This window comes from Oncorhynchus masou, chromosome 21 (assembly GCF_036934945.1).
Source record: "Oncorhynchus masou masou isolate Uvic2021 chromosome 21, UVic_Omas_1.1, whole genome shotgun sequence".
NCBI lineage: Eukaryota > Metazoa > Chordata > Actinopteri > Salmoniformes > Salmonidae > Oncorhynchus > Oncorhynchus masou.
The window spans coordinates 36,029,292-36,051,136 of NC_088232.1; the positions used below are offsets into that span (position 1 = coordinate 36,029,292).

At 45.4% G+C, this 21,845-nt stretch overlaps 1 protein-coding gene across 1 annotated transcript; it reads left to right on the top strand.

The window, feature by feature from the left end:
• Positions 1 to 1,095: 1,095 nt before the first annotated feature.
• eif2ak4 (eukaryotic translation initiation factor 2 alpha kinase 4) lies at positions 1,096 to 21,364 on the top strand. Its single transcript, XM_064928312.1, has 39 exons — positions 1,096 to 1,469; positions 1,606 to 1,721; positions 2,029 to 2,131; positions 2,282 to 2,455; positions 2,520 to 2,600; positions 2,826 to 2,974; positions 3,064 to 3,164; positions 3,283 to 3,440; positions 3,546 to 4,084; positions 4,619 to 4,734; positions 4,863 to 5,017; positions 5,178 to 5,611; positions 5,705 to 5,768; positions 5,854 to 5,943; positions 6,203 to 6,325; positions 6,835 to 6,939; positions 7,181 to 7,247; positions 7,348 to 7,427; positions 7,718 to 7,819; positions 7,899 to 7,949; positions 8,137 to 8,373; positions 8,761 to 8,836; positions 9,284 to 9,405; positions 9,590 to 9,639; positions 9,757 to 9,925; positions 11,180 to 11,296; positions 11,433 to 11,498; positions 11,675 to 11,845; positions 11,996 to 12,130; positions 12,229 to 12,336; positions 12,598 to 12,726; positions 14,882 to 14,968; positions 15,190 to 15,302; positions 15,407 to 15,465; positions 15,943 to 16,046; positions 16,428 to 16,496; positions 17,841 to 17,885; positions 18,640 to 18,755; positions 20,911 to 21,364. Exons 1-39 carry the CDS (start codon positions 1,335 to 1,337, stop codon positions 20,966 to 20,968), a joined length of 4,974 nt encoding a protein of 1,657 aa, XP_064784384.1. The 5' UTR covers positions 1,096 to 1,334; the 3' UTR covers positions 20,969 to 21,364.
• The last annotated feature ends 481 nt before the right edge of the window (positions 21,365 to 21,845 follow it).

Genomic DNA, 21,845 nt, shown 5'->3' on the forward strand with positions numbered 1-21,845 from the left:
CGGTCTGACTGGTCTGCGTCCACCGTGCTGAGCCCTGATTGGTCCTGCTCTCTCCTTTTAGGGTCATGGTGTGTAACAGGTGTTGTTAACGTCCATCCAGTGGGGTCCCCCCTTGTTGAGTTTGCAAACTGAGATCCTTATTCGTCCCACCCCCTTCAACAGCCTTTATTTTTTCTCAATGTACCTTATGAGGAAATACAGTCTTTCAAGTTTCACCTTTTCAAATGTATTGAGAAAATCAATCACCTATTGAATGATCCAAATTATTATTTTCTATAACACGTTTTACCCATATTACTGAACTGAGCACTATTGGTACAGTGCATTATCAATGGCAGTCGTCCATCTGATGTTGTCAGGTATATGTTGACTTGTAAGGCAGGTAGAACAGACAGGGGACACTGTAGCAAATGGTTGTCTTTGGACTCTGTTAGTTTATATCCAAAGCTGGATTATATGAGAGCATTTTTTCCCTCTAGGCTGTCCCACTGGAGGTTAGGCCTGCCTATTTATAGGTGTTACTTTCTCTCTATGTCCACAGATAGATAGGCGTTGGATGCTATGGTTTAGAATTCCATTGCAGTGTAATTACGTTCTTCTGCCAGCCAATGAGTGATGGGAGTTAACAGTTAAACTGACACGGATGTTGTCTGAAAGATAATTTTCAGAATCTCACACAACTCAATGTCACACAGCTTGTTCTGAGCATAGGCATCTCTTTGAACTCTCTTATGACACCCAGAGCCTTTTACACCAATAACGTATACCATTGAATATCTGTTCTAAAAATATTTTAACCTGAATATTTGTTTTTTATTACGGCCTGTATTCCCTACTTAGCCGCTTGTTCTCCTCATCACCAGCATCAGTATTGAGTCACTTGAGACAGGAACTATTGCCTTGATAATTACACAACAAATTGTTGTTGTAAATTGTGGTTGATAATAAAGAAGTCAGGTGAACAGATGTGTGATGAATTGCATAACTTCCATTTAATGTTTTATTTAATTTTTCTTTAGAGATGTGCATTACTGCCATCTACAGTTATGTTTTGGAAATGTTACGTAATTGACGTTACATCTGCGACGGCACGTATGACGTCTGCCATGCACCAGCGTTGCGACTATGTTGTGATTCCGTGGTGCTGTCAATGCTGGAAGTTCAAGGTTTTGGAATCAGATACATTATTGATCGCGTAACTTTATCCAAGGTTGATATTGTAATGTTACTAAGTAACAAAAGACGAGTGTTACAATAGGTTGTAACTAATTCGCCTCGATAATAAGACGGGTGTATGCGCGAGACATGTGTGTCCATGAAGCTCAGCTAGTAGGATGAGTTGTCATCAGACTTCTGCAGCTGGGAGTGGAACCGACGACTATTCTGTTCAACAGGAAAACGAACTAGAAGCGCTTGCATCCATTTTTGGAGATGATTTTCAGGATCTGCGGAATAACCGTCCATGGAAGGTAGGCCTACTTTCAACACAATTGTTTGATGAATAGAGTTCCTGATTGCTGACTTGCTAATGCGACGTGGTGTTGATTACACCAACAATAATTCCTATATTCGTGTCCTTCTGTGTTCTGCTCTCTCCTCATTCAGATCAAAAGGCCACCCGAGGTATACCTGTACCTGCGACCAAACGGACTAAGCAATGGGAAGGAAAGTTATGTGACAGTGGACTTGCAAGTCAAAATCCCCCCAACGTACCCAGATGTGTGAGTATCATTAGATCAATCCATCGATGGAATGCATGTCATACAGTATATCTTGCCCTAGATTCAGATGTATAATGTTAGATAGTATTTCCTACTATACACCACTGGGGCCACGTGTAGTCAGGCCAGCTGTTGCTGTCTGATGAAATATAAATAACAGCTGCCACCTCTGGCATTAGGAATACTGTGCCTGATTTGTAGTTCAACGTGTTTTTCGGTTTGATACAATCGCCGAATCATTTCATCTGTCTGGAACAAAATGGTATATGTTTTTAAGCATTCATTCCTTTTTTTGTTTGGGAGACAGGCCTCCAGAGCTTGACTTAAAGAATGCCAAAGGTCTCTCCAATGACAACCTCCAGAACCTCCAGACAGAGCTCACTAGACTGGCTGCAGAGCGATGTGGGGAGGTGAGATAGTCTTTTACAGGCCGGCAGACAGATGACCAACATCTCCACTGAACCCTTAGACACTACAATTATAATTATGCTTTGGTCACGTCATTGTGTAAGTCTCAAAATGACATCTTTTCTCCATCACCTCCCCCTCTCTTCCCCCAGGTGATGATCTATGAGCTGGCCGACCATGTTCAGGGGTTTCTGAGTGAACACAACAAGCGTCCGTCCAGTTCCTTCCATGAGGAGATGCTGAAGAACCAGCGGCTGCAGCAGGAGAGGCTAGCCCTGGAGGAGCAAAAGCGACTGGATCAACGCCGCAGGCAGGAGGAGCAGACGGTGAGGAGGAGACACACACACACACACAAATGTACTATATCTTTAAACAATTTCACCTCTACAGAAATTTGAGATCTTGGCTGAAATCCAAAGAAGAGAGGAGGAGAAACGAGAGGAGAAGAAGAGGAAAGAAATGGCCAAACAGGTGCCTTCATAATCTTCAAATGTTTACATTTAGCCAATACTTCTTATCCCTCTTTGGAAAAGTGACAGACTTTAGGTTTTTAGGATACTGATCATCAATTAATATAATATTGTTTGAAACCAAATTAATTAAAATCATGCTTGACTTGACCTACATATTAAAAATAAACCTCCATACAAAACAGAGCATGAAATGTTAACAGATTCTGGCTTTGTGATTGCCCAGGAGCGCTTTGAGAGTTTGGACCAGCCTGCGGTAGAAAGTTGTTCTGTATTGGGCAGCTCACCTTGTTCCCCTGGGCCTCCATCTGAGCTCATTGAATCCAGAAAAGGGGCCAACCACCGTAGACGAACCAACTCGAACACCCGCCACAGGCACGGACCAGCAACATATATAGCTCAGATATAGCTCTGTCCCTGAACTACACAGAGCTAACTTTGCATGTTGTTTTTGTTGTCACCAGACGGGACACATACAGCGAGGATAGCCAACGCTCACAGGAAGTGCTTCACTTCAGCAACAGTACCCTGGGGGACATCATAGTGCATAGAGGGAAGTGCCTGGGTAAGAGATTATCATTTCCTGTAAATCTCTCTCATTATGTTGTTTTCTATTGTAGTTTACTGTACTGTCAGTGTTGAGTTGTGCGCCTCAGTATGCTATGTGTCTGTGTCTGTGGCAGGGGAGAGTGAGAGGCTTGGCCGTAATGTTTATAATGCATTCGATGCGACCAACGGAGAGTTTGCTGTAGTATACGAGTGGATCCTACGCTGGAACAAGAAGATTGGCAAGTTCTTCACCAGCGAGGAAAACGGGAAGATTGACAATTGTAAAAAGCAGGTGAGTAATTCCTTCCTGACTTCAGATGCTATAGTCATAGATTTCAAGATATTGTAACACAGATGCCTACACACTAAGTAATACCCTCTGTCCATGTCTTTATAGATCCATGGAGCAGAGAGTGAGCTGAACTCCCTGCTGAAGCTGGAGCACCCTAACCTGGTGCACTACCAGGCCCTGAGCTCCAGTGAGAGGGATGACTGCCTGGTGGTGGACCTGCTGGTGGAGTATGTCGGGGTCAGCAGCAGTCTGAGCCAGAGCCTGGCCAGCCAGACCGCCATCCCCCTAGAGCGCCTCCGCCTGCTCACCACCCAGCTCCTGGCTGCCCTCGACTACCTCCACTCCAACTCTGTTGTCCACAAACAGCTGGGCGCCTCTAGTGTGCTGCTGGACTACCAGGGCAATGTGCGTCTCACAGACTACAGCCTCTCCAAGAGACTAAGTGACATCTGCAATGAGGACATCTTTGTGCAGGCCCGCGTGCACTTCTGTGAGGACACCCTGCCCACCAAGGCTGGGAAGAAAGGGGATGTATGGAGCATGGGGCTTATGCTGCTGGCACTGAGCCAGGGGAAGGAGGTCAGGGAGTACCCTGTGTCTGTGCCCACCAGCCTGCCAGCTGACTTCCAGGACTTCCTTAACAGGTACGCCTGCCTGACAATAACCATCAACTCAGTTTGGCCAGACAGCTAGACAGCCCAGTCTCAGCCACTTCTTCCATGCCTGGACCTTCTCACTTTTTTTTGGTGGCAGTCAATTAAAACTTGTATTTTTCTGTGGTTAAATTAAAATGTGTTTTACAGATTATGACTCATTAGCACATGTGTTTTTTGGTATATCTAGCTAGATGATTTAGGAAACATGTCAGCTTTATTATTCTTGTGATAGAAACCAGGCACACTGCACATACAGGTTCAATTTGATGTATTTCACTTTCCTGTGCCTTTTGGCCTATTGTCCTCCTATCATGGACAATGTGTTAATCAGCGGTTGGTTGTCAGAGTTCGTCCTCTGTGTTTGGGTACCAGTGTTAGTGTAGTGTGGATGCAGAGTAACACAGTGTGGACCAGATGTTGATGGCCACAGTGGACCTTGCCAGGAATCCCCTACATGAATGTTAGCTCTATTGGAAGTTTCCATGCGTAATGCAACGTTCACTGTTTGTGTGTGTGTGGTAGGTGTGTGTGCCTGGATGATGCTGACCGCTGGAACACCCAGCAGCTCTTGGACCACCCCTTCCTCAACCCTCCACTTCCAAAGACCCCTCTACAGTGCCAGGATGCTAGTCCAGAAGGTGACAACTTCTCTTTACAAAGTTCAGAACAGAGCCACTAGATATTTTCAGTGTTAAAGTCACACTAAGGGTTCAGAGTTCTGATTCACCATATAGAGTCCTGACTGGTGTATTTTGTCCTCTCCCAGACAATGGGGATGACTTTGCGTCGTCGGTCATCCCTCACAGTCACATCCTCAATGCTCCGTTCAGCACTGGGCTGCAGAGGCAGTTCTCACGCTACTTCAATGAGTTTGAAGAGTTACAGCTGCTGGGGAAAGGAGCTTTTGGTGCCGTTATCAAGGTAAACCATGTTTAATATAGCATAGCTGACAGTAGCTTTCATAGCCTTCCCCTGTTCTTTTAGTCCATGGTTATTGTTCACATAATGTTTGTATTCGCTTGTCTCCCCACCCATCTTTATTTATCTTTCTCTCTGTCCATACTGCTCTCTTTGTGTGCAGGTCCAGAACAAGTTGGATGGCTGTTACTATGCTGTGAAGCGTATCCAGGTGAACCCAGCCAGTAAGCAGTTCCGTAGGATCAAAGGTGAGGTGACACTGCTGTCGCGCCTCAACCATGAGAACATCGTCCGCTACTACAACGCCTGGATCGAGAGGCACGAGACCCCCTTCACGGGGGTCCTGAGCTCAGACAGCTCCGAGCCCAAGAGCACAGCAGAGAAACTGCCCCAGGTCCGAGCCCCCTCTCTGCGACTCAACGAGCTGGGCTTCAGCATTCTTGACAATGTGGAGGACAACGCCCCTCCCCCCGCCCTAGCCAGCTCGGTGGAGTGGAGCACCTCCATCGAAAGGTCCTCTAGCGCCAAGTGTAGTGGCCACGAGACCAGCGATGAGGACGACGATGATGAAGAGGATGTCTTCTGTGCCTCGTTCCTGTGAGTTCCTCTAAGGGTACATCTGATGCAGTGCCCTGTGCACTTATACTGAAATAAAATGCACTTCTTGTTATCTGTTTTGTTTGCGTCTAGCCCATCAAACAGTGACTCAGAGAGTGACATCATTTTTGACAATGGGAATGGCAGCATATCTCAGGTTAGTGTTCACATTATTGCCATAGTGTGTGTTACTAGTGTGTACGATTTCACCAATTACATTCAATGTAATCTCCATTCCTTAGGAGGAGCCAAGCAAGAGAGTGGGGGGTGACACGATAGATAGCACAGACTCGGAGAGGTCACAGCTCATAGCACATTACCTTTACATCCAGGTAAGGCTCAGTTCACTAGCACTTAACTAATACCATACTAGAGGGCACTGTTTTATGTCTGACATCTAATCCAGGGGTTCTCAAACTTTTTGGGCTGTGACACAAAATGAATCAGGGACCCCCTCATAATCAGAACACAACTTGTGTGTGTGTGTGTGTGTGTGTGTGTTATTATTATTTAAAAAATGTTGCTCTGACCGTGGACACCCTGACCCACTTTGAGAACCCTGATCTAACCTGTGTTCTCTCCTCCCTCCAGATGGAATACTGTGAAAAAAGCACTTTGCGAGACACCATTGACCAGGGCCTCTATCAGGACAACAGTCGCCTGTGGAGGTTCTTCAGGGAGATCCTGGATGGCCTGGCTTACATCCACGAACAGGTCTGTCTGTAAAGCCCCATCTCCCCTAATCAGAGTGCACTGTAGGGTTGAGTGTCTGCTTCAGGGTGTGGAAAACAGATATCATGTTGAGATCATAGAGTTGGAGAAGAGTGGAGCGAGAGAGGGTCACATTCGGTTAAGAAGTAGGAAGTCCAGGACAGTCACTGCTTCTGATTATGTTGTTCCACTCCAAGTATCTGCTAAATCTTCAGATCCCAATGTTAAAGAAAGGTTTTGCTAGGTTCATGGTGGACATTGATATGGGATATAATTTGTTCTGTATGAAGTGTTTTGAAATGTGTTTGATGCAAAGCGGTGTTTTAAAGGATCCTCTTCTCATTTCTTCAAACGCTCAAATCTTCTGGCATACATGTTCCTTCCTACCTCTACACCAAGAAGCCAAGCTGTCACAGCACGGCTCAGAACAACCATGATGACCCGCATGACATGCTTCTAGCCACGGTTCCAATTAGTACTAATTGATCACCTCCCCATCATCCTTCCAACAGGGGATGATTCATCGAGACCTCAAGCCTGTCAACATTTTCTTGGACTCTCAGGACCATGTGAAAATTGGAGACTTTGGGCTGGCCACAGACCATCCTGCTAATGTGGTATGCCTTAATGTCCTCAGCTTCGCTGTGTCCTGGTGATAGAGATTAATTAACTGATACCTTGAAGTTCATGTTGAGGTCTATAAGTGGAATTTTGACGCTGTATCAAGTTGATGTATTTCTTGTGTTTTCTTTTGTCTTAATGTCAGAATTGTAATGTGTTCTTGCCTTCTCTGCAAGCCCAAGTAAGTCAAGAATCAACAAATAAGTGGTTTTGACTGTACATTTAATCTCCTCATAGGCTGCAGCAGGTAAACTGGATATTGAGGAGAGTGGCTCTGTTCTGATTCTCAAATCGGACCCAACAGGTACTGAGAAGCAACCTCCTTCCACATCAAACTGTGCCAAGTGTTTCAGGCTTTGTGACTCTGTTAAGCTCATATTTTGTACCTTGTTATTTCTGAACAGGGAATATGACTGGTATGGTTGGTACTGCCTTGTATGTCAGTCCAGAGGTGCAAGGAAATACTAAAGCCACTTACAACCAGGTAAGAAATACAGTATGAATGGAACAAGCACCAAAGTCAATTCAGAAGAACAAAATAAGGAGCTATTGTCTCAGTACAGTCATTCATAAAAGATTTCAAAATAAGTCTCAAAAGAATTATACTATCTTATAATGACTTTTTAAGGCCCTTGACTCCTGGTTGGAGCACAGACTAATGTCCTCTGTCATTTTAGGCAGTTCAAGGTTTTCCCAACGGTGTTACTGTATGGACTGTATGAACCTGATGTGAAAGGGGAGAGGGTTCAACCCACGATGTGTTTTTATCCTCAGAAAGTGGATCTGTTTAGCTTGGGGATCATCCTGTTTGAGATGTCCTACCGGCCCATGACCACCGGATCGGAACGCATCTCAGTCCTGAGCCAGCTGCGCATGGTGAGTCTGTCCAGCAAAGGGAACACAGGGGGGGCTCAATCATCTTTCATCACCGTCACTCTGTCATTCCACTCTGCAGGAGGCCATCCACTTCCCTGAAGACTTCCCTGAGTGTAAAAGTGGAATGCAGGTGACTAAGGACATATTCTATTCATGTTACACAAGTTATACTCTCAGCTCTGTGAATTTTTGTGAAGCTATGTATAAAGTAGACGTAGTTCACATAGTCTGACGATGGGAAGTTTAATGAAACCAAACTGAGTGACGTTACACGGTATGGGCCGATTGACTGATCCTTAGCCCTGTGTCTATCTCAGAGGAAGGTGATTGGCTGGCTGTTGAACCATGACCCGGCCCTGCGTCCCACGGCCCAGGAGCTCCTGAAGAGTGATCTGCTGCCCCCGCCCCAGATGGAGGAGTCGGAGCTCCACGAGGTCCTGCAGCACACCATGGCTAACGTCAATGGCAAGGCCTACCGCACCATGGTCAACCAGCTGTTCTCCCAGAACACCTCCCCCGTCATGGACTACACCTACGATATCGACCTCCACAAGGTACTAGGCAACTGCTCTGGCCAACACACCGACACATTGGACCAGACCCCTCAAACCTGACCTAGCCACACAAACACAACACAAAGCCAACCAGACGTTAAAGCTTGGGTACGATTATTCTTTCTGCCGTTTCATAGCGTCTCAAACCACTGTTTGTGACAGACAAGTATTGGAGAATTTGTCTTGAATACTCAGAACAGAATGGTCCAAAGTGGGAAGAGCTACCCATCTCCTCCTGTAGGTGTCACTGTAGACACAGTAATGATGCTGGTCCTGTGTTCCGTTGCAGTTCTCCCGTCATCTGTTCCACATAATGCTGGGATTGTTTAAGCTTTAATCGATGCCTTTTTATTCATAACAGACTGCGTTTGTTTTGTTTTGCTGCAGGGTAGTTTTAATTTCAACAGTGCTAAATTGCAACAGTATGTGTACGAAACAATTACCAGGATCTTCAAGAAACACGGTGAGTCCGGACTTTTTTGTCCCATTTTAAGAGCTGAAGTCATGTTTACTCTCTTGTGCAAACGACTTGACCCATTCCACTGTAACTCGCTGTTATAAAGACCTCACTGGGGGCCTTGACTTAAACATCTGCTCCCATATATACTGTTGTCTCTAGTGACTATAATTCTAGGCAGATGTTTGGTTATATATACATGTTATAGACCTTTATACAGCTGCGATTCTTTATTTGAGTTGTTTATTCAGTTTATATATTTTATATATTATCTGCTTCGTCCAGGTCAAATATATATATATATATATATATTATGCAAAGTAGATACTGTACATGGCTAGCGGGCACACTGGTTGAATTTGAACTTCCATATTGTGTTTGAGGTTCTATTTTTATGTACATGAAAGTTATTAACATACATTAAACATGGTGTTTCTGTGGCTGTCTGTCCAGGGGCTGTGCGTCTCCAGACCCCCCTGCTGCTCCCCAGGAATAGGAAGTTGTATGAGGGCAGTGAGCTGGCCTGCTTCATGGACCACAGTGGTATGCTGGTCACCCTGCCCTACGACCTCAGGGTGAGCATCAAGAAGTAGGAAGTACTACACTGTGATCGTGGCACGCAATCAGAGTGGACTAGAGCCAGGATAACCTCAGGACGACCCTGGAACATCCTAGGGACTAACTGTCTGTTTCCACATAGGGATTTATTGTAGTCTTGCATGCACTGTTTATTGAGTCTCTCTTTTGTCTCCATTCCAGATGGCATTCGCAAGATTTGTGGCCAGAAATAATATTACCCATTTCAAGAGGTAAACCTCATAGGAGTCAATCACTGAATTCTTGAGTCTATGCATGTTCAGTCTTTGCATGTCATCCGAGCATGTGTATATATCCAGCATAATGTAACTGGGTGTGTGTGTGCGCAGGTGGAGCATCGAGCGTGTGTTCCGGCCCAGGAAGCCAGACAGGGCTCACCCCAGGGAGCTGCTGGAGTGTTCCTTTGATGTCATTGTCCCTGTCACCAACAGCCTGCTGCCTGACGCTGAGACCATCTTCACCATCTCAGAGATTATCCAGGAGTTCAGTGTCCTGCAGGTACGAGTACTGGACCACTTCCTGTCTGGCTCACTCCTTTTACTGTGGTACTACCCCTGTCACAGTCTAGTTCAGGTCACAGGCCTGTTCACTCCCTGGACACTACACAGGGATTTTTCTGCCATTGAAATTCTTGGGCGGGAAAAACACTTTAGGTGTAAACGTAAACGACTAAAACCAGATATAAAGAATGTAGAAAAGATAAATTACCTATGTATTTTTTAAGAATATAATCTTTGAAAACTAACAATCACCTAAATATAATCTAGACAGTCAGGGAGAATTGAAAATTTAAAAAAATGATTTATCGGTATAGTTAGAACACAGCATTAGCCATTGCAAAATGCTTAGAATTGCAGGAAATTAGCTTTAAAACTTTAAAATCTTTTCTCAGCTCCATGGCAGAATATGTAAAATCACACTAAATTTGTTTTAAAACTGCAACATTTCTTCTCTGTTGCATGGAAAATTGTGTAGAATTGCAGGAAATTGGCTTATAAAAGCAAAAATGTCTCTACAACGTCAAGATGGGGGCCTCTAAAATGTTCTCTAAAATTCATCCAGGCCGACCGCAACCCCTGCCACGCTCACCACCTAAGCTCAATTTTGATCCAGAAAAAACCCTGGTACAGTAGGCCCAGTTCACTCAGCATGAGCCCAGTCCCCCCCAGCCCTGTTACAGCCAGAGGACCCCCGTGGCTCCAGGCCCACTCTAAAGGGGCCCTCTCCCTGATTGCACAATTTACTGTATATTCCCCCTCTCTGTGTGAGAAAGCTGTTAAGAATGTGTGAGTCACTGAATGAGAGAGCAGTAGCCAGCCTCTGTGGCCATTTCACTGAGCAGTCCTCGTGCATTAGTGGTTTAGGGATGAGAAGTCCTCCTACAGTAGTGGTTTAGAGATGAGAAGTCCTACAGTAGTGGTTTAGGGATGAGCAGTCCTACAGTAATGGTTTAGGGATGAGAAGTCCTCCTACAGTAGTGGTTTAGGGATGAGCAGTCCTCCTACAGTAGTGGTTTAGGGATGAGCAGTCTTCCTGCAGTACTGGTTTAGGGATGAGCAGTCCTCCTACAGTAGTGGTTTAGGGATGAGAAGTCCTCCTACAGTAGTGGTTTAGGGATGAGAAGTCCTACAGTAGTGGTTTAGGGATGAACGGTCCTCCTACAGTAGTGGTTTATGGATGAGGATTGTATTTGTGCTCAGGTTTATTGGTTGTGTGGTGTGGTGTAATGGTGTATTGTGTGTGGTGTGTTAGGAGAGGAACTACCACATCTACCTGAACCACACCAGTCTGCTGAAGGCCATCCTGCTACACAGCGGAGTCCCAGAGGACAAGCTGAGCCACGCCTCCAGTATCCTTTGTGAAGCCATGGTTAGTACTCCGCCCACCGCACTCGTGCGAATTAAACATACACCATGCATGCGTAGATTGTGTGGTAGAAGTTTTGTCCGTAACATATTTGTTCTACCAGTGGAACTATAAAATGGTATTCTGTCTCTGTTCATAGAGTGAAAAGCTGACCAGGCGAGAGGTGGAGGCCAAGTTCTGTAACCTCTCTCTGTCCAACTACAGTGTAAGTATCTACTGTTGCATGACATGTCTGGTGAAATCATCAGTGTCCACTGTGACTCTGCTCAGAGGGAAGATACTGGTCAGCTTTTCTTGAACTTTGCCTTGCTCTCAGCTACATATACTGTATTTTCTCTCTGTTCAGATCTGTGTCTGATGTTGTCTGTCTTTCCCTGCCAGTTGCAGACGCTGTATAAATACATAGAGCAAAAGGGAGACCTTCGGGACCTGGTCCCCCTCATCACCTCTCTGACCAAACAAAAGACTGCCGTAACCCAGCTGGCCAAGCAGGGCCTCCGAGACCTGGAGGAGCTCACTGGTCTGCTCAGGAGACTGGGCGTCAAGCTGCAGGTACTGCTACTCCCCCTCACCCTCCATCTTGATTGGTACCACAGGTGTATGAAGTGCATGGAGAGAATGGTATTGAAATGTGTTTTGCTGTTGAGTGAGTGAGTGAGTGATTGATCGATTGATTCTCTCTCGTGTGCGTGTGTCTTTTAGGTAGTGGTCAATCTGGGTCTGGTATATAAAGTGCAGCACCATTGTGGGGTCATCTTCCAGTTTGTGGCCTTCATCAAGAAACGAAGACGCACAGTGCCAGACATCGTGGCTGCAGGAGGGAGATACGACCACCTGGTAATGCCCCCACCCTACCCATGCCGCCAACAGATTATGTCCCAAGTTAGGTCCTTGGAAGTGTTGAACTATCAGGGTTTCTGGTTGTCTTCCTGTAGATCCTTGAGTTCCGTGGTCCAGCGTCCTCTGCTCCTGTCCCCTCGGCAGTAGGGGCCAGTGTGGCTCTGGACAAGGTCTGTGCTGCCCTGGCCAACATGGAGGAGCCGGTGAGAACACTTCATCAGTGATAATGACCCACAGACACAGAAGGTCATATTTGATGATGGCTTATTACTTTCAGCCTCCGTTAAAGTTATCTGTTATTATCCTGCCTCTAAAATGTAGCTGTTTTGGGAAAGGCTCTACTGTATATTTCTATACTGTAGAATGACATTTGATGGGTTTACCCCCGAACCCTCTGTAATCAAATCAACTGAATTTGTGTGGAGCTCTGTGTGTGTGTTTAAACCTAACTCCCTGCCTCCTAGCCCTCTATCAGTTCGTGTGATGTGCTGGTGGTGCCTGTAGGCCACACCTCCATGGGCAGGGCCATCAACGTGATCCAGAAGCTGTGGACAGCAGGGGTCTCTGCTGACATTGTCTATGATGTGTCACAGGTAAGTGATGAGCAGCCTGTAGCACCTTCTGCTGTGACAATATCTAACCAACAGGGGGCAACACCTCTATTCTCTTCTACCCAACATGGACAGGGGGTCCAAACTGCCCAAGTTATTTACCTTGACAGTGTCTGGGCCTATAAACACTCAGGGGAATGGGATCCATTTTGAGGTTACTTGTTTAAGCCTGTTAGTGTAGCACGTTTAAGAAATACGATGAAATACATCTCTGTTACTGTATAGAGTTTTCTACGCAGTTTTTATTTTCAGTTTGTAGTTGAAGCCTGTTGACCAACTTTATCCTGAGAAGAGTTTCAATGTGTTCCAGTGTACTGGTTGTCATCCTGTTGCATGTGGGTGGTGTAGTGTGACTGCTGTTCTGGTGCCATGCCTCGTCCCATTGTTCATGTGACAGCCTGATCTCAGGCCAGGAGCTGTATGTCGCTACTGCTGTGTGTCTCTCTCTGCCTGGCCCCCATAACCTTGCGTTAGCGTGCAGCTGACAGCTCTCCTCTCTCTCTTACGTTGAAACTTCCCCTCTTGTTCTCTTCTTTTTTCCTCTGTTTACCTCACCCTTTTCTCCCTTGTCCTCTCCATCATTCCTTCCACCCACTCCAGTGTCCCCCCTCTCTTCTCTACTTTTCATTTGATCTCTTCTGTTTCTGTCTCTGTGACTCTCTGTAACGTCACTGATTGCCCAACTCCACCCCCCTGAGCCCCAAGCAGCAATTAAAAGCTTTGCTTTGTCTTGAGCTCACGCTGCTTTGCTGGAGAGGAACAACATGTCACTCCAAGTTGTTAGGGATGCCTGCCTTATGGACCAGCCAGCCAGCTGGGGGGAGGGTGAGGGGGTAGTGTGAGAGATAACATCCAGTGTTCAGAGTTTATTAAGTGCTGAGATGCTCCCCTCCTAACACCTTTCACATGCTCTGCTTTTACTGGACAAATCTCCAGTAAATGATCGTTTATGGTCCGGAGATGGTTCCTTTCTTTTAGTTTTTCTAGCCAAATATGGTGAACCCTGAGGTCAGCTGGGAGGCATATGGCCGAAAGCTGGTCTACCCTCAGGCATCCACAGTGGCAGAGCTATAGCCTCGGCGGTCTCAGTGAGAGAGCTGCAGTGAGGAAGCTGGTGGGGAGAGAGACCGCTGGAGAGCAGAGCAGAGAGATGATATACAGTACAGGGATTGTTCCTCAGCAGAGTCCGTCTGCTGCTCTGTTCTGACTCAGCATTGCCTGCCAGTTGAAACCTGTCTGTCTGTATTTGATTAGGATAAATCAGCTCTGCTGCTCACACACAGCCACGGGTGAGTGCACTACCCGGACAGGACCAGGTGTGTGCAATGGGCAGAGTTGCTCTCCGTTCCAAGCTAAACTTGGTTCTCCGCCACTCTGGAGGAATTTATGAGGCACAAGTGAAGCGTTCCCCCAGCACGCATTTAATTTTCCAGGCTTTATGCTGCCGTGGCCCAGTGGTATCACTGCCACCCCTGCTCTCTCTCTCTCTCTCGCACCACATCACTTGCTCTGATCTCAGTGTTAAATGGGGGCGTTTTCTGATTCTATTATTACATTCCTGCCATGTTGTCCAACACGTACAGCGCACACTCTCCGTTTGCTAACCCCACTGTCATATTACAGGAGAAACATGGAGCTGAAGGAGAGCTTATCCTCAAACAAATTCACTGTATAGTGTTGAAGGGGTCGACTTGCTCACTGTAACCACTGAACTCTAGCTCACTGTTACCACAACCCCTATAGCTGGGATCATCAACTAGATTCAGCTGAAAGCCAATTTTCTTTCTTGAGGGTATGGTTGGGGGGCTGGAACATAATTACAAATCATTTGTAGACTGCAAATTGACAGCAAGAAGCCCAAATAGATGTAATATTTGATTAAAACATAATCATTTTAAACCATGATTCCATTCGTAGACGATCTATCTATAATGTGTGGAAATACTTGTCCAGTGGGGGGGGGGGGCCTGCTCTATTGTAAGTACATGCAGGTTACTATTCACCAAAACCATACAGTTGGTCAATCCACATATAGTAGTGGTAACTGTAAATGTTCATCTGGGTCTAGAAATAGGTTACTTAGCTATTACAAAGTAGTGTTTTCTTCCCCCCCTGGATCTGACTGTGTTGTGTTCAGTCGCAGGAGACTCTGCTGGAGCACTGCAGACAGGCTGGCATCACCTGCATGGCCCTGGTCTCAGACAAGGAGGGGAACTACATCAAGGTAATAATAATAACTATTCATTTATTTTAAGCTTGTCCAGATGCTCAAAGCTCTGAGGGCAAACGGGGTGGTGAAACTCTATATTATGAAGGTGTTCCTAAAGTTTGGTATACTCAGTGTATATGGTATTTATATGAATTCCCCAAAATACAATAATTTTGAGTGAACGTGTGTGTTGGAAGCAGGTCTGATTCCCCTCCCTATCCCCCGTGTCTCCCCAGGTCAAGTCGTTTGAGAAGGAAAGGCAGTCAGAGAAGAGGATTCCAGAGTCTGACCTTGTGGATCACATTGTTCAGAAATGTCGGACCAAATTCTATGAGGAGAGAAATGTCAGGTGACAACACGATTTACTAGCCCACGCACAAACTCTGTTCCACACTTCCAGTGAAGTTGGGAAAGAGACTGACACAGCGATGTTGTTTGTCTCTCATCCAACAGGGAAATCTCTGAGACTGTCTCTCTTCAGAATTCCAAAGGATCACTCGTCAGTACCTCAGGTACAGTTGAACAGCCTCTTGACCCCGTGTCCAAGGATGACTCCATTACCTTTGAGATAGAGCAGAGCAGTAATTATGGTCCTCTGGTTTCCCATCAACCTACTTTGTTCTGGGTTTAAGTCCCTACATGGTGGCAGAGATTTGTTAAAAAGAGTGATGGTGAATATGTGAACTACAAAGTGATTAGTGGTAGTGTTACATTTCTCACCTCTGGCTCAGATGTACAGTAGATATAAACCTTAATACAACACACTGGACTTATTAGTCTGGCTAACAAGGATGGCTTCTCAGTCGACTGTTGTCTGTGGGTGGTGGTGGGAGAAGGCTGTAACAGCTCTGACATATTGCCATGGTCTCATTAGGTGTGTGTGTGTGTGTGTGTGTGTGTGTGTGTGTGTGTGTGTGTGTGTGTGTGTGTGTGTGTGTGTGTGTGTGTGTGTGTGTGTGTGTGTGTGTGTGTGTGGTGTGATCTGACAGGATCATCAGAGCAGCACGGGAGCAGTGCCTCTAGTAACATGAATGTGAACCTCCTCACCCCGGAGAAGGTGTCCTCTAGCACCAGACGACGCTACGAGACCCAGGTCTGTCAATCAATCACATCTGTCACTCACACCTCTCCTGGAGTAGGCTATAACAGACAGAAAGACATACACAACAGACAGACGGACCGGGCCAAGCCCAGACATGCAGCCGATCACGAGACCGGGACAACCTCGTCCTCTCTCTCCCTCTCTGGCTGTGGTTCCCAGCTCTGTCTCACTGTAGCGTTCGTCACAGTCAGACAACACGCCGCCAGCCCAGGCTTAAACCCCAGTGGCTCGCGTAGAGACGGATTGCATGTGAGGACGAAGTGGCTTTTGTTTCCCAGTTTCATTGTGTTCATGGGAGCAATTACTCCTTTTCCCTCTCTCTCTCTCTCTCTCTCTCTTTCTCTCTTTCTCTCTCTCTCTCTCTTTGTTCAGATACAAACCAGATTGCAGAATCTAGGTAGCAATTTACAGAGCAAGAGCAATGACATCGAAGTTCTGGCTGTAAGTCATTTTCTGTTTTCCCACCTCTACACCTTATCTGTTGAATCCATGTATGAAATGGATCTGTGCATGAAATGAGGACAGAGGTTAGCTGATCAGTTGGACTAGTGGTCCTCCCCTCTGTTTTTCTCTGCATGCAGAGGGGTTACCAGAGCTCTCCTGGAGGTAGATGGCTACAAAGTGATTCCAGTTGCTCCAAAACAGAAAACGGAAGGAGAGAGCATGTCATTTGGAGCTAAATTGCTAGCATATTTTGTTTATTTGTGGTTTCGTAGTCCATTTGAAAGGAGATATTCACAGAGTAAATTATACAGTGTATTATTTACTGATACGACATAGTCCAAATACATTTGTCATTCCATATGTTTGTGTCTGGTTCACATCAGAGGGTTAGATGCTGGAGCGTGAGGTATTGAAGCATAACAGACATATTCACCTTGATGCCGGTATGTATTTACTCAGAGCTAGAAGTCTGTTTCCAGGTTACATCAGCAGTAATGCTACCCGTCTGTCATAGGTAATACCCCTAACTAAAGAAAAAGGCAATTTAACCAACATTTTAAAGCATAGATGGAAAATCAGCACTGACAGTTCTATGATTTCCTGCAAAGGACATTTTACAGTAGTGCACTCAGTGGTGGTGAGAGCACCATGAATGAGTTACAGTAGTACACTCAGTGGTGGTGAGAGCACCATGAATGAGTTACAGTAGTGCACTCAGTGGTGGTGAGAGCACCATGAATGAGTTACAGTAGTACACTCAGTGGTGGTGAGAGCACCATGAATGAGTTACAGTAGTACACTCAGTGGTGGTGAGAGCACCATGAATGAGTTACAGTAGTGCACTCAGTGGTGGTGAGAGCACCATGAATGAGTTACAGTAGTGCACTCAGTGGTGGTGAGAGCACCATGAATGAGTTACAGTAGTGCACTCAGTGGCGGTGAGAGCACCATGAATGAGTTACAGTAGTGCACTCAGTGGTGGTGAGAGCACCATGAATGAGTTACAGTAGTGCACTCAGTGGCGGTGAGAGCACCATGAATGAGTTACAGTAGTGCACTCACTTTCTATGTTCTGCTCTGACTAAATTGCTACAGCACAGTGGGCAAATGATCTTCATGACCTTGAGCTGAGGGAGCTGAACCTTCTGTTTTGTGCCATTCTGGAATGTGTCTTGAATATTTATAGCTAATATTTGAGTGCTGTGGCTGAGGTTACATATACTTCCTCAGGAAAAGGACAGCATGCTATGTACAGTGTGGTCTGAGATTACATGGTGAGATACAATAACAGCCGTTGTGTTAGTGGAGTCTAACGCACCTCCCTTTGTTGTTCCGTCCCAGGTGGACCTGCCGAAGGAAACCCTCATCAACTTCCTGTCTTTGGAGGTCTGTACCCAGCTCTGCTTATCATGACCTCCATCTGCATAACCAATAAAGTACATCTTGGCAGGATGGAGTAGGGGAGGGAAGGAAGCGGGGTCAGGCCTGCGGAGAGGAAACATTTGGGAGTCCTGACTCCTTCCTTATCCTTGTCTGGGGAGGGGAGGGGAGTAAACACCACAGATTTACCCAACTATCAGCTGGGACAAGGTGTGAACACTCACATTCCACATTCCTGGCTGCAGCGCCTGCCAAACGAAGCAGACACCCCCAGCTTTCATTAAAAAAAGAGAATGTAAATTATATGGTGTTAAAGATTTTTTGAAATGCTCCAAACACAAGCTTATATTAGCAGACAAAGCATAGAATGAATGGCAACCTTATACAGTTCCACTCTCACATCGTACATGGCTTTGTGATTGAGTGTCAGAGAAAACAACTTACAATACACATTGTGCATGCCCAGACCCACAGGAAACCCCCCATCACACTAATTACCCCACAGAGCATTGAGGGTCTGAGACTCTAAACTATCCTAGCAGCTTTACAGAACCTCCAGTCTCAACAGGCAAAAATATACAATGTGTAAAATCCAACCCGCAGATCTATCTTTTATATTTCCCCCCATTAACTGCAGATGGTGGAGTCTCCGACACGGTAACGACAAATACAATAACAACCGTGTTTGTTTGATCATAGTGGCTATGTTGAATGTCTGATCTTTCTCTCTGTCTCTCTGTCTCTCTGTCTCTGTCTGTAGTTTGATGGAGAGGAGTCGTTCAATATCAGCGTTAAACATCTGCTGTCGCGTCTCCCCAAGCAGCGCTACCTCAAGTCCATCTGCGAGGAGATCCACCGCTTCAAAGTCATGAAAAGGTGCATAGTTGTACCTGTGGTTACTGGGCTGTTTTGAACAGCGTATGGCTGTCTCAGGGCAGGCGAGCCCAGCCAATGTGAGAGAGCAGGGCAGTATACCCCATCGCCTCGCCCCTGTGTGCTCCCAGGGCCTGACTCAGGCCCAACTCGCCTTTTTATTAAAAATCATGAAACCTGAGGAAAACGGTAGAGACCATTAAAGGCCCTTTAAAAACCAGACTTCCTTTTGTGACCAGCAAACACCAGAAAACCCCGGCCCACATCCCAGGTAGGTGGATGTCAGTCAACTCTTCAAACAGATCAGGTCAGAGATAACTGTTGTCTAAAACAACTCCTCAGATGACCAGGTCAGAGATACCTATAGTCTAAAACAACTCCTCAGATGACCAGGTCAGAGATAACTATAGTCTAAAACAACTCCTCAGATGATCAGGTCAGAGATAACTATAGTCTAAAACAACTCCTCAGATGACCAGGTCAGAGATAACTATAGTCTAAAACAACTCCTCAGATGACCAGGTCAGAGATAACTATAGTCTAAAACAACTCAGATGATCAGGTCAGAGATAACTATAGTCTAAAACAACTCCTCAGATGACCAGGTCAGAGATAACTGTAGTCTAAAACAACTCCTCAGATGATCAGGTCAGAGATAACTGTAGTCTAAAACAACTCCTCAGATGATCAGGTCAGAGATAACTATAGTCTAAAACAACTCCTCAGATGACCAGGTCAGAGATAACTATAGTCTAAAACAACTCCTCAGATGACCAGGTCAGAGATAACTATAGTCTAAAACAACTCCTCAGATGACCAGGTCAGAGATAACTGTAGTCTAAAACTCCTCAGATGACCAGGTCAGAGATAACTGTAGTCTAAAACAACTCCTCAGATGATCAGGTCAGAGATAACTGTAGTCTAAAACAACTCCTCAGATGATCAGGTCAGAGATAACTATAGTCTAAAACAACTCCTCAGATGACCAGGTCAGAGATAACTATAGTCTAAAACAACTCCTCAGATGACCAGGTCAGAGATAACTGTAGTCTAAAACTCCTCAGATGATCAGGTCAGAGATGACTATAGTCTCTAAAACCACTCCTCAGATGACCAGGTCAGAGATGACTGTAGTCTCTAAAACCACTCCTCAGATGACCAGGTCAGAGATGACTGTAGTCTCTAAAACCACTCCTCAGATGACCAGGTCAGAGATAACTATAGTCTCTAAAACAACTCCTTAGATTATCAGATTTCCATTTGGAATCTGGGGGAAAGATTTGGACTGCTTGTCTGTCTGCTGTCTGGTTGTTTCCACTGTGAGTGACACCTAGAGTCCTGGGCCATAGGCCAGGTCACAGGCAGGGCTAAATCCCCACTGCAAGCTGTCTACAGGAGCCTGGGCTAATATCAGACTCAATGCCTATAGCCCTGCTCAAAGACTTGGCTAAACTCAATTTTTTTTGCACTGCCTAGCTTTGTTTGGATTTTCAGAACAAGGAACATGTAGGATTTGACGGATGTTCTCTTTCATGAATGGGAGAAAGCTCGAGCCTCTTTCTCTGGTTCCATCTGGGCTCTTCGTAGACTGTCCAGAGCAGTTAGCTTTAACTTCCTGTGTGTACTCATTCACCGTTAAGGGAAGAGTGTTTACTGACAACATCATTTGGGCTCGCTAACAATGGAGATATTCACAGTGGGTGTTTTTGTGTTTGTTTTGGCTGGAACTAGGGCACAGAGAAGACAAGATGAGTGGGCCAAAGGCCACAGTAGTCAACAGTCACTTGGCTGCACTGTGCCTGTAAACTACCCATAGGGGCCCCTCAGTCATTGAGCTGCCCCAGTCTTACAGCCACTATTTCATGTACTTCAAAACAGACTAGCTCAAGGTGACAATGAATAGAAATAGTCCAATTAGGCTGTTTTTACACAATGAACTGGCCAGTTAAACAGCTAAACAGACTTTATCTGGTGTGGTAGACTTACACAATAGAACAGTTCTAGGTTATTGTCTGTTTTTGATGGCCATAGCGAGTGTTATACATTCCCTTTGCATATGGAAACATCAACAGTCTGCTAGTGGACACACGGTGGGGTTGTTTTGGACATATACATTAAATATCAAGTTTTTGACTTGATGAGTGTGTTGTCTTTGCAGAGTTGCTGTGGTGGTTTTGTACAGCTACAAGGATGATTACTACAAGATTCTTCTGTGAAACCGAAGATGTTTCTGCCCAGGACAGGCTCCAAGCTGCTCCCAGCACAACGGGCTTCCTGTGCTTTTCAATTTTGTGAAACAGTATCTGTTTGAAGAAGTTGACAGCTTTATTCTGTGACTTTCCTTTTCAGAGTGAACCCAAATCCAAAAGTAAGTGTTGAAATGTAATCCAGGTACAATCAGCTGTTACCCTGAAGCTCACAGCATTGTGTTACTCCCGACCACAAGACCAAGACAGTTTCTAACCTTACTGTACCTGCCTTAATGGAACAGCTCATATACATTCTGAAGCGGAAGGTTTTTTGATTGCAGATAATGTTTCGAAAATAATGTCCAATTCCATATTTTTTAAGTGACATGATTAATAATGGCAATAAATCCCATTTTCCCTCAATTTGTGGTTCTCTTCTTTGAGAATGCCCCAGTCTCCGAAAACAATGAATGTGTTCATAAAACAAAGTAGCTCAAACCTTGGATTTAGCTAAGAAACTTGATAATTATCTATGGACTGTGGATATTATTTTACTGAGATGGGGTGTTTGAGTAGTACTCTGAATTTCACAAAATGTTCCTCTTGAATGTGACCTCTGATGGTATCAAAAAGCCGTTGTGACCACACTAATAATTGGTTTAACCGTTATGCTGTAAGAAGCTAATCTTTGAGAAAAAGCTCCTTAAATGGTTGATTTCTTGTGTTTTCGGACCAATCTTCACTTCCTCATGTTGAGCTTTATGAGCAAACGGTGACAGACAAGTCAAACGGAATTCTTCAGGTTGTCTGTTCAAGCCTTTCTGGTTTTCTGTCTGGTTTTATGAAGCCCCGAGTGTGAAACTGAGATCTGGCCGCTGCATTCCCCACTCACGCCTCATCCGTA